Here is a 13,744-nt window from a genome sequence, read left to right on the forward strand (position 1 = left end):
AAAAATCCCCACATCTGGATTTTACAAGAAGGCACAGACTAGAAACAGATGTAGAACTCAGACAGCTGCCTATTCTATCTATCTTTCCTGTAAATGCAGCACAGTACTTGTTTTTTGTGTACCTAAAATTAAGTATGTGAAGAAGATGATAAAAGATACTGTTAGAAAACTCTTAATAGCCAAGACATGGTGTTGGACTTGAAATTTTAGTTATGTCTTAAATGTATGCATTATATCATAAAAAAAGACTAGCAGGTATCAATTACCAGGTTTATTTGAATTTATTTTCTGCTCTTACTTGTTGATACCAATGACCTAACTGAGAAAACTATGAGTTGCTAAGTGCTGATGTAAACCATTCCTTCAGGAGTGTGTAAGCAAGGTGCTAATGTACAGTAGAGTTGAGACAGCTTTCCTTAATGATTTCATTCTGGGTTAGTGAGGAATTGTTAAGTTGTTTGATCTGGAGTATCTCTCTTGTGGATTTCAGATGAACCAGGTTCAGAAGTAATTGGCTGCACATCTGATCTGGGTCCTTTACAAATAAGCTTACTAAAGCAATTCCATCTCATAAAGGCAATGGAATAGCCTATGTAAAAAAATCTGTGGTATCAGGCACAATACTGACTCCACTGACAATCTTTATCTGGCTCTAATTAACCACTACACTGATTTCCCTCTAGTGCAATCCTACTGAATTGAGCAGAGTTATCTTTGATCTAAGCAATAAAAATGAGAGGGGAATCAGGTCTTGAGATCAGATGGCACAAGATGCTCTAACGCTGCTGTTTTACTGTTCTAAATGATAAACATCAAAACTGTTTCTCTTTCCCATTGGACCATTTCACAGGAAATAACTCGGAAGAATTTAATAGTTACGTTCCTGATTTTGATCAGTGCACTAACTTCCCCTGTAGATGCCAGGCCTCCTGAGTTTGTCTCATGGATCAGTCCTCCTATAAATCTTCCTCTTGTACTGTGCAGATAGATACTACAACTGCATGGATCCAATACAAATCTGTGCCTGACAGTCTCCATGTTGCTTTCATGGTGGGGGAACTGTACAGGTCATATACTAATGTGTGGTTTTTTGAACATGGATATGAAGAAATGGTATCACTAAAAGCATATGCATGTGTTTGTTTAGTCCTGGGTGCCTCTGAGTACAGTGGGATCTTGTTTCACTTGTTTAAATCTCTTCTGCTGGCAAATTCCATGTACACTTTGAGTGAGAGACACTGTACAAGGCAGGAAAATATGAAATTATTGCAAAGATCTTTGCAGTCAGTGCATTCTTGTAGAAGGCTTAAAATACCTCATGAGGGAGTGAGCTTTGAATGCTGAGTGAATGAAAAGCATTGATCTTTTTAAACTTTTTAAACTGCCCAATTAATCTAAAAAAGAAAATGCTGTCTGTGGCGTGAGCAGTATGCAATGCCACATATTTCTAAGGTGTGAGCAAAGACTTGGTTTTTTTTGTGGCTTTTCCTGGAACAACATATTTGGACTGAAAATGATGGTTTATGTGGTGCTATGCCACAGTATGCATGTGGTATTTCTTACTATATTCTGTTACTAAATCTACAGATTGTGCTGTGATACATAATAATTAGTTTGCAAAATAAATTTTGTTAAGTAATTTTCACATCAGTGCTTAATTCCCTATCAAACAGGGGCCACGAGTTTCTATTACTTGTAGTAAGCCAGCTCCAGCACCAGACCTGATATGTAACTGGCATTTGGATGGAAAAGTTTGAAATCTGGGAAGTTCAATAGAAATAGGGCTTTTTCAAACATCATATATATTACTATTCCACTAGGAACTGCATGACTAGGATAGAAAATTAATAAGGATAAAAATTTAATAAGGATAAAAATATGTGGGATGTGAGCCAGGCATGGCAATGGCAAAAATGTGGTATGATCTCCCAGTTCTTGATCAGTTGAACAAGAACACTTTTCCATGTTGCATCATCACCTCTTCTTCCCCCACTTTCATTTGCATTTGCAGTGTATGTGGTTAACTGTAATTGCTGTGCTTCAGTGCAGTTGTTTTCATAATAAGTATAGTCTGAGATGTTTCACACATCTGGGCACTCTGGAAACATGAGGATCTCTCTGCTAAGTGTCGAATAACAGCAAAACTTAGGGAAGATCAGGGCATCTTGTTTTTTACATAGCTTACAAACAGCGTCTAAGTACCTATAAGGCTAACTGGCAGTGAAACTGCACAGCATGCTATTTAGAAATTGCTTTCTCTGGAAAAGGTACATAAATTGACTCTTAAGACATTAAGTGTGTGTCAGAGGCATTCTGGATTTCTCACCAAATCTTGTTGTTTAATAAATGTGACAGTATGAGCAAAAATTATTGCCTGGATGGCCTTTAAACATTGCTTAAAGTGATTGGAACCTGAAAATCTACTACTCCATTGTGCAGACAATAATATTCTGTTTTAACAGTAAAAATAACAAATAACCTATAAAACTGCAAGAAGATAAAACAAGCTTGCTTGTCACTCTGTTCATGTTATAGACACTGTACCTCATTGCATTAAGCTTATAACTTAAAATTAGTAATAAATTAATATCCATTCAAGTGTAACTAGAAAGCTAGTTTTATGGTAGCTCTATTTACCTTCCCAGCAGTTAATTTATAGGTATTGTATTTTCAAAGTGACTAGAGGTTATTTAATGCAATTTATGTTTTCTTTACCTCATTGGAACAGCTCAGGTACCTGGGGCTGAAACACTTATGGAAGATATTGATGAATTTGAGAGTGCCTCTCAAGTGGCAGCATCTGTAAGTAGATTCCCTTATGAATAATCCTGTAATTTTTTTATTTTTTTTTAATAGCATGAGAAAAATGAGATTTTGTGTAAAGATAAAAGTGCTCGTCTGCACTCTCAAGCAAGGAGAGCATAATTTCTGTGCTATTTCTAGGCATATTTTGCCTAGCTCTCCAGCATATTCAGTTCTATGGCAGTTCTGTGTTTTTTTTTCAAACTAGAAAGTATCATATATTGAAATCTATTATGATGATCTCATATGAAATCATAGATTTACTTGTATAGCTCCTGTTGTAATCTCAGTCATTTTAGACTATGTCTATAGGGTCTTAAATGTATATTAATGCTTAAATATCATTGTACCAGTTTGATTTTACAGAGTGTATTTTACAAATTTAACAGAACAAAAATAATTTAAATTTTAGATTTTATTATGAAATTTGTCATTTTATCACCTCAGTCACTTAGAATTTTGGTAATGTTTGCTTGGAGCCTCGTAAATAAGGTATGCCTTGTAAATCTGTATGGTTTTGTCTCAATAGTGCAATACTGTGTTTGGAATTTGCAAAAAATATGGTTGTCAATAAAATAATTCTTTGAAAAGTGGCACAGTCAGTACTTTGGAGCTAGTTATATTGCTTCAGAAATTTGAATACAGTTAAAAGAAGGGATTGTATTGTTTTTGAAAATGTAGGGGGTTTTAATATACTTTTAGGCAACTGTATATGGAAGCATTGATTCCAGCTCACCTGTAGCAATTATGATTTTAGCACACTATAATGTTGACAAGGTAAGTGAAAAGAAGGTCTCAGTATTTGTAGGCAATGGAAAATAGCAGTATTGAAGAAAAAAGGAAAATGATGACTATGCAGATGGATGTTGCAGACCTTCAGGCAGATAGCTACTTGTGAAGCTTAAAAAATTAAAAAAAAAAACAAACCTGTAAAATACTTAACCTGTTTCCAAACTAAGGTATTAAAACCACTGACAGATAGATAGGGAGTTCCAGATCAATTCCTAAAAGTCTTTGATAACTTGGACTGCAAGAAGCTTGCAAAGATATGGATACTGGGCAAAGGGAATGAGGAGCAAATCTTCAGCAGCCCTTGCTTTGAGTTTCTTGCTCAAGCTTCCTTTCTGCTTTTCTTCAGCAGTGAACAGAGTTGTGATAAATTTTGCAGCTGTTTCTTATGATCTTACACTTGATTTTCTTACTGAATTGGACTTCCTGTTGTGGCTAAAAGCTTGGATTTTTCAGTTCTGCAGATGTGTAGCATAGGCAAAGCGCAACAAATAAATTGAATTGCATGGAAACATAAAGGTAACAAGGAAAATAAAAGGTCATTGTATTTATTAGCAAATCTTGCTGGAGAAGTGTGCACCCTTTAGCTGAGTATTTTCATATACACATTCTGTGTTTACATGCTTATGAATGCACATAAATGTATATAAATTTAGTGTTCTGCCAGTTGGAATCACAGTTGTATTTACGGGCAGAGGTAAAGTTGCCCACAGCAGTAGAGTGCCAGAGGCACTGATCTTGCCTGGGAAGAATCCCTGAAATTCACACTGGATACTGCTGCTAGTGCCAGTGCTGCAAAGAGAAGTCAGAACCATAGCTCTGCAATATTTAAAGGTTCTGCTTTGCCTGCACAGCCTCTTTCCTAAGGCAAGGGCAACTAGATTCCCTTTCCTGAGTGTTTGGAAAGTTCCTTTGTCTCATTTACTAAGGAGCTGGAAGCCAGTCACTGTTAGTTCATCTGCTTTTAGAGTTTGTGTTTTGAATCTTCAAGCTGTTGTGTAAATAGTGTCATTAGCTGTTTGTGTTTTTTCTGTCTTTGAAATGGCTGTTACCCAAGTAATATTCAGCTATCAAGCATTATATGTTTGCCTGTATCTGTATCTAATCACAAAAGAATAAAGTGGTTAAACTGTTGTTGCATTTTAGACCTGTGAAGGAATAGAGATCTGCTCCATGGGAGCTTCCAGTGAGAATTATTCTGTGACAGTCTTTACATACAAAAAACAGAAACAGAGCTAAGGTTCTGCATAGAAAAACTGTGAAGATAAATGCATTCATGCAATGAATTCCCAGAAATTCTTTAAAAGATTAAGAATTATGCCTGTAAAGGGACTTCAAAATTGATACCAAAATATGTTTTCATGAGTTCACATAATTTTCAGATGTTATATGAGATATATGGGAGATAGAAGGTGAGGAAGAAATAGGATGAGGAAGAATAAATTCAATGTTAATCAGACACTTATCATAAACCAGACAAATTGATTTGTGACATTTACGCAAATGTGCATACTACCTGTAAGAATTCATGATTGAGCTCAAGGTGTTCCATATTTAATTCCAGTACTGCATCCCACTAGGGTAGTATGAGTCTGTTGCTACTTAAACTAGTCATTATCGTAAATTTCTCTCTACTCATGTATATTTGACTTATCTTCTTTAAACGTGCTTCAGCCTACAGAGAATAAATCTTCTGAGAAAGATTTTGAGATGAAGCAGCAAGGATTTTACAAGAGCATGTTCAGAACGTCTTCAGAATAGAGCTGTGTGGGTCCTTTTTTCATGCTCTGTGTGCAAGTCTTCATGTAAGATCTTTGGTATGGAAATTAAAGCAGCCTGAATGTCAGCAATTAGAAGAGAAGGAATGTCTATAATGTGCCTCAACATAACTTGTACTGTGACTACATTGTGATTTTCTTGTAACATTCTATTTTTCTAGAGAGTCTGGAAGTTTCTGGAATCAGACCTTTTCCATTTGAATGTCTTTTTCAGCAGAATTCTTTGCTAAGCTTTATTTTTCTCAAATAGAATTGATATTTGAAAAATGGAGAACTTATTTGTCAGTGCTACACAGTCCCAAACAAAGTGTACTGAATGGATAAATGAGTAAGGCTAGCAGAAAGCAGTTCAGAGTACTTACAGGAATCAGCTCTCTTCCCATGTGTTTTGCAAGGACATGAAGTGGAAGCAAGCATTCAGGATGTCCTTAGAGATCCTGGTTTATTGTGGGAATCTTTTTTTGACAAATATTTAATTTAAGAAAATGTGCAAGGCAAGATGCAGAGCTTTTTTTCAAATTTTTTGCCGTGGGGCTTTCTCAGAGTCCTATTTTACCTTCTGTTTCTGTAAACAACTGTTACAAATATTTGGTTAGTTATCTTCAAGAAAACACAGAAGTGATGCATGGAAAAAGTTTTGTCAGATGGAAATCTAACAGTAATTGAAAAGTGAAGTATCCAGGGAATAACCCAAATTTACAGTAACTGAAAGAAAGATTAGGGCATGTACACTATGCATTTGACACTGAGTAGTCCTTGTGTTTACTCTTGAGTTACTTCTTTTACCACCTGGATCTCATGCTTATTGTTTTTATTCACGTGAATCTTTGCATTCACTCATCTTGCTTTACACGTACACATGAAAAGGTTTATTTTTCTTTGCAAATTATCCATGCAAGGCAAACCAATACAAGTGAAACAGAAACTGTGGGAAAAAGAAGTCATTTAACTCCAACAGGCATTTTTTGCATGCAGTTGGCTTGAGTTTTTGGTAATACTTTGGGAAAAACACACGAATGAATTGTTTTATAGAGATGTTTTGCTTAAAATATATCCTTTCCTGTTTTTCCTTCTCCTTTGGAACTTCTCTGTTGCTTTCCTAAAATGAATATACACAAGGATTTTCTGTAATATATATGGAAATTGCTTAATGGGAATTCATTTTGTGAAATGATTTGAGGGTTTCTGCTCAAGGAATAATTAAGCTTTTCACTCTTGGTATTGATACATATTGAATACAGCTATATTCCAGTGATATGTAGCTTCCATTATAACTGACGTAAATTTTCTTCGTTTTTTTTGCTCATTTTCTCAGGGAACAATCCTAGGAAATAACTTAATGCTTATAGAAGTATGACTATAACTTTAAATCAAGTAAACACCAATATTTAACTAAATATTCTTTGCTGGATTGAGGCCCCTTATAGCAATTAGAAGGTTAGCCAATAAAATAATTGTTTTAAGGCTCCTCTGACACATCTTGAATAACAGCAGTGTCACCGTGAGGTAGCATGAATTAAAAAGGTTATATTTATGTATTATACATACAGAATTACTATAGTATCACACAATTTTTTTCTTTGTTGTTGTTGTTTTGTTTGTTTTTTTTAATCCAATTTCACTTTTTTTTTTTAAGTATATGGAAATGCAGGTACATAAAGTTACATGCTTTTAGCCTTTACATTTTAACTCATAAAGCTAATAACAATAACAAATAATACTACATAATACTCCCTCCCAGGAGGGGAGTAAACTCTTCGAAAGGGCTGATAATAGCAGGACTAGGGGAAATGGTTTTAAGTTAAAAGAGGGAAGATTTAGGTTGGATGTTAGAGGAAAGTTCTACACTAGAAGAGTGGTTAGGTCCTGGAACAGGCTGCCCAGTGAGGTTGTGGATGCCCCGTCCTTGGAGGTGTTCAAGACCAGGTTGGACGGGGCCCTGGGCAACCTGATCTAGTAAATGTGTAAGTTTGGTGGCCCTGCTAGGCAGGGGGGTTGGAACTACATGATCCTTGAGGTCCCTTCCAACCCGGGTAATTCTGTGATTCTGTGATTCTGTGAAATGCAACTCTTGTGCAGCTAGGCCAAAACGAACTGCAAGTGTGTTATTTCAATTACCATTAGCTAAATTAACAATACAATGTAATAAAAGAACATAATATCAAGTTTATTGGGAAATGGGTAATATTTCCTTAAAGTTGTTAAGCAAATAGTTTAAATTACATACCTTGAACTTCTTTACTCTAGACATCATCTGTGTGAAACAGATTTCACAAATTACATATCGCATTTTGTGAGTACAATTGCAAAATGTTAATTTCTTACTTTGAATTTCTCTTTTGGTTTGGAGAGCACCTGAAGTGCTCAACAATTTCTTCTCACTTCTTACCCGCTCATATTCTTTTTACTGACATCATTTTACGTACTGCAAAACCCAGCATCTCAGGTACATTCCCTAGCGACACATGGTTCAGCTGCCCAGCATCCCTGCAGGGCTCCCAGCCCATGGCTGGAGTACAGTGGGCAGAAAGCCCCATCCCCTTGTGAGTTCAATTCCACCAGCCCCATTGGCAGGAACTGCGTGCAGCTTTTGATTCACACTTTCAAGACATTCAGTGGTATAAGCAGAAAAGCAAGTGTGTTCTGAACTGAAAATACTCATAATTTAAAATATTTAATACTCCAGAAGATGACTTTAAAATGATTTTTCTGCAAATTACAAAATTCATTAAAGAAAAAATCTGATTGCCTTGGTTTTTTGTTTCTGAAACTTTGGTGTCTTTAAGTGACAAACTGAAAAATATTAATCCAAATAACAGTGAATAAAACAAGACTGAACATAAGGTTAGGATTGAAAAGCTGAAACATGTTATACCCCGTTGCCCATGTAGTTCCTTCTTCAATCTGTGAGTAGAAAACTTGTAAGTTAACCTGAACTATCACCTTTCTAGTGTGAGGCTGAGTGTAAAATGTTGCCTGCCATGGGAAGCAAAAAACTCATGATTTCAATTACATGGCATTTCATGTAGAATAGGCCCTAGTGTGGAAGATGAGGATTAGAGGTGGCTTCTTACATTGCATCAGACCTTTGAGGAGGTTCACTGTTTTAAAAATACCAAAAAACAAAAAAGTGTTGACAAGTTCCCCTATTGCTCTTGAAAATACTGTGGAACTGGGAAGATAAAAAATTTGGTGATCTCTTACAAAGTAATGTAAACTATCTGAAGAACCTTCAAACAAATGTTACACAAAAAGTTCAATTGCTGAATAACAGTTGTCCTTGCCACTTCTTGGTCAGATGGAAAGGACACTTGGAAACAAATTGAGGAATAAATGACACTTTTTGCATTGGGAGGATTCTCTATCAAATGTTTCTGTTTAAGACATTTAGGGCATTTAGTAAAGGAATAATAGATTATGGATAGATAGAAAAGTAAGTGTGGTTGTCTTTTCTATGCTATTATCTCCTGCAACTGCCAATGACAATTGCACTTGATTAACAAAATCATGGAGAATTAAAAGTTAAATCAAAATACATTACCTGCATTTACAGCTCGTGAAGAGCCAAGGACTGATTTTCACCTCCTTTTCAATACCTCTATATGATTACCTCTTTATTTTGACAAAATTATGTGATTTGTCATGGAGTCTATCATTTAGATAGTCTTTAAAAATGAAGAAGAGCTTATGAGGTAGGGAGGTCCCCTGTGTCTGAAAAGAGAATGTACATGGTTGTGCCTGTGGGTACCTAGATGTTTAACTCTGAAAAAGGCCAAAATGACACAGAAGAGTAGTGTTCCATCATTCCAAACTTTTAATGGTCAGCAGGAAGGCTTAATTTACTTTCAAACAATCATTTGATTTCCCGATGGTGTTGGAGGTAATTTGGAGGCCTTCTTCTTTGCCTCAGATATTTCAAAATGCTGCATCTCTGCAAAATTCCCTGTACTTCCATGGGGGACTATACAGAAATTGCAGCCCAAGTCAATGCAGACATTCACATTTGCACTGTTTTTCCTAGGGATAAAAGCTATATTGATGCATGCTGTCAAAATGACATTGTGCTGCAAATTGAAGTACTTATATTGATCATGGAAAACTTCCTTAAATACTTATGACTTTCCCAGTAAGTTATGATATTTTCTGGAACTTCATTGAACCAGTGATGACAAACATCCCCTTTGGCTTTATCTTTTGTAATTTTTATTTTAGGAATAATTTGCCTAAGCGATCTAAGTAAAGAATGTGCTGATGAATATAAAGTTAGTGAACAAATAATGATGCTGTATAAGGAAAACCAATTAGGAAATGGATGCATAGTTGACCTTTAAAGCTGACAGATGTATCCTGAAGGCTTTGTTTGAACATATTTCTAGCACAGAGGCTTTGCCTTACCTTCAGAGTTTGAAGGTGATATGAACAGCACCCAGAGCTGTTCCTACAAACTGAAAAGGCAAGGGTGTCTTTCAGGAACATCTTCATATTAAGATATAAAATCTTGTTAATTTTTGTGTATTTAAAAAAAAAAAAAAAAGCTTAATGAACAATTGAGGCCAATTGCAGTTTGGAATATGCTGAAGGAACAGAAAAGGACTATTTCTATATATGCACTTTATATGTACATACTAAATTTTTCAACTACTTTCAGCCTACTGTCATTATCAATAACATCTTAGATAACTGACATTAGTGTGCTATCTTTGCTGTACCTGGCCAGGAGATAAAAATAACATATTGATAAAAATGGAATAGAAGGGTTTAAATTACTGACTGGCTAGCCTGAATCTCTTTCTTAAGAGACATCTCTGAACTGCTGCCATTTATCCAGTGGAGAAAAGGGATACCAGCAAATTCTGCTGGAGATGTGTGAATTCATTTTTCCTTGCTAAGGCATTTGAACTGATGTGCTTCCACAGGCTCCCTGTTAACATCCCCTGCCTTCAGCTTCTATTTATCCTTTAAGATTGAGATTATTGCATACATTGTTGAAGACACTAAGGAAACCTTTCTTTATTTATATGTTATTTACTTAGATGTATTAAGGTTCAGTAATATTTAGAGAGATAAACAAACAAAAAAACAAAAAAACATTACTTGAGCCTGCCTTCAGAAAGACAGAAATCATTAAATTGTTTGAGTTGGAAGGGACTATTAAAGGTCATTTAGTCCAACTCCTCTGCAATGAACAGGGACACCTACAGCTACATCCAGTTGTTCAGAGTCCTGTCCAGCCTGACCTTGAGTGTCTCCAAGGACAGGGCATCCACCAGGTCTCTGGGCAGCCTGTTCCAGTGCCTCACCACCTTTATTGTAAATAACTTCTTCCTTATATCCAATCTAAATCTCCCTTCTTTTAGTTTGGAACCATTTCCCCTTGTCCTGTCTCAACAGACTCTGCTAAAGAGTCTGTCCCCTTCTCTCTTATAGCCCTCCTTTAGATACCGAATGACTGTTCTCATATCTACTTGGAGACTTCTCTAGGTTGAACAGCTGTAGTTCTTTTGTCCTGCCCTTGTAGGGGAGATATTCCATCCCTTGGATCATTTTTGCAGCCCTCTTCTGGGCATGCTCCTACAGGTCATGTCTTTCGCTCAGGACGATGATGTTGCTTATGGTCTTGGAATATCTAGTGTCAATGAAGGAGCAAAAAAATAATGGTAATACAGCAGTATTAATCTCATAATAAACTGATTATTTTTTATTCTAATAGTTTCAGATCATTCTTTCTTTCTACTGAGTGTTTAATTGTAAGAGGATCCATAATGTTATGATGTTATGAGCCCATAATTTGTAATTAAATGGCTACTAATAAATATCTCATCTTTCATGGCTATTATTGAACTATTATTCTGCTCTTTTTACAGTGCTGTTGTCTCACAAAATGCCATTAGCTTATGATAGCACATGGTACAGGAAATGCACAGAAAACGTTACAAAATTTTTGGAAAAAAGTTGTCCAAAGTTGTCTCACTAATTTCACAGTGTTGAAATGGTGCATCTGGAAGGTAGATGCAAATGTATTGCTTTTAAATCAGATCCAACATTAATACTTACTCTCCAAAAGAATGTGTGAATCTTTGTTGTGCACAGAACTGAACACAAATTCTGTAATCTCTGTGAATATATGTTAACAGGATGAAGGGAGACACAAGCATTTACAGAATGCATGCGTGTACACAACTTGATGTGCCTGCATGTGCTTATGCACAGCCATTCCTCTCAGTTTTATGTGAATCTGTGCAAGATTTATAATCTGAATTGAAGCATGCAGAGGTATTGCTGAAGTGTGGTAATCTTTGTGATTTTGAGTGTCCCAATTGCAATTTAAATTTAAATGTTATTCATATATTTTTTTAAACATTTCAAGCACTGACATGGTGCTTACCATTAAAGAATCATTTTTCTCCATTTATTTTAGTTTCTGTTACAGGCAGTAGACTGAGTTGGCTTCACTCCTTCACCTTAGCTGTATGCATATTGATGCATATAAAAAAAGTATTGCAGAGGAAAAGGCAGGGTGTAAGAAGAAGCATTAGAGGTTTGTAGAAGAGAAAGATTATTTTATCTCCAGAATAAAAGGAAATGGAGGCTGAAAAAGTCTGAGAAGGGTAACATTTGCAAGTGTGTGTTTTTGGAGGCTAGAGAATTAGTGAAAACTCATAATTATTTGCTTACAATAAATTTGAACAGAGCTGAGAATACTAGATTAAATGTTTGGTCTTCAGTTATTACCACAGACAACTGATTAGCTTTTATTCTGTACTTCATCAGAGTTATGTGTGTGAAACTGTATTCAAAAAGAATTCATTGGGAAATTCTTTGCTCCAGACATTATTGAAGGGCTGCTGTTTTTTTCTTCCCTTAATGAAGTGTGCTCCGTTATACTTAAAGAAAAATGGCTATTTCCACCATAAAAATCTGAAGGTTAAGACAATATGTAAAAACAGATTAAAAACCAGAATATTATGGTTTTGTTACAGGCCCTTTTACCCATTTCAATCTCTTATTTAGTTTCTTTACTTTCAGAGAAACTGCTCATAGATCAAATTACTCTTCTATCTACAAACACATATGGAGTTACTATTATCTGTTAGAAACAAGTATGTGGAAATGTGAGTAGTCTAATACAAGTGAATATTCTATAGTGATCTTAATAAGACACATTATCATTTGGATGGTGAACTGAATAAAGTGGAAAATTCTCAAAATCTCATGGGAAATCAGGTGAATCTAGTCCAGTGACATGTCTGAAATAAATGCATTTGCAGGATAACTTCAATTTCTGACTAATTTACATTTCGCTTGTCTCTTCCTGTGTATTTGCCTGGAATGAAATACGTGTGACTCTAACCAGAGCAGAACTACAATAAAAAGCAATTGGCAAATTAAGAAATAGCAGCTGTGATCTAAAAACACTCTGTGTTACTAACAGTAGGATTGCCTGCAGCTGTAAACTTATTTCATATTCTAGTAAATATGAATAGGGTTGTTGTTTTTTTTTTAATATTAAAATATGGAACTTTACAGTATAACTGTTGTTTTATACATAGGAATCTGTGTTAACAAATTTTAGAGGTACATGCTTTACAGTGGTCAGTTAAATACAAGACAGTGTTTATGTCCTCTTCTCAATCATTCTTCTCACTGCAATTACATCAACTCAATGACTTTGAAACCAGGGAAAGCAGCCCCTATATAATTATTTTTTTGGTGAGGTAATAAAGTAAAATTTATTTCAGATGAGCTGTTAATAATGCTTTGATTAATGTATTTGTTTCTTGTTTTTTATAACCAAGTCTTAAGCATTCTATCATATACTTCTGTTGTATATATAGGCATATAAAAACTTACTGAGTTTACCTCATAGTATTATACTTTGAAACCTTTTTTTTTGTACTGAATGTGCTCTAGAAATTGCAGGTAACTGAGTACCACAGTGTTCAGTAGAGAAAGTATGTTTCCCAGCATCCCTTTCAAGCTGCTGTGTTACCATGATGATTTAGTTGCTGTTCCTGTGAGGAATACTTTACAGTGATAAAAAGGCACTAGCAATTTTGATTAGGAAATTCTGTGATGTTCCCAGAAGTGCTGCTTTGCAGAGATACTGTGCCAAATGTTGTGGTAAATTAAAGTGCAGCTCCCATTAACAATCTTGCTTGGAATGCAAATCATTGAATTTGTTCTGTTAGATTTTCTCAGTATGGAACGAGAGCTCGTGTGTCAATATATATGTGAATTACTCTAGATCTGCTGATTTTTATTTATGCATACTGTTTATGTTATTTAAGGTAAGAAGTTATAGGTGTCACTACCCCCTCCCCTTGTTTTTTATTGCTTCACATATAAATATGAAAGTGTGTTAAAAATATTCCATT

At 35.4% G+C, this 13,744-nt stretch overlaps 1 protein-coding gene across 3 annotated transcripts in view; it reads left to right on the plus strand.

Moving 5' to 3' along the window:
- C2H8orf34 (chromosome 2 C8orf34 homolog) overlaps positions 1-13,744 on the plus strand; it is a 143,507-nt gene that overhangs the window by 108,649 nt on the left and 21,114 nt on the right. For all 3 annotated transcript variants that reach the window (XR_004306247.1, XM_015855746.2, XM_015855747.2), the window contains one exon: positions 2,729-2,802. Coding sequence is in view for 2 of the 3 variants with exons in the window: in XM_015855746.2 (XP_015711232.1) it covers positions 2,729-2,802 (74 nt within the window). In the remaining variant the exon portion in view is untranslated. The remainder of the gene's footprint in view (positions 1-2,728; positions 2,803-13,744) is intronic.

This window comes from Coturnix japonica, chromosome 2, assembly GCF_001577835.2.
Source record: "Coturnix japonica isolate 7356 chromosome 2, Coturnix japonica 2.1, whole genome shotgun sequence".
Classification (NCBI taxonomy): Eukaryota; Metazoa; Chordata; class Aves; order Galliformes; family Phasianidae; genus Coturnix; species Coturnix japonica.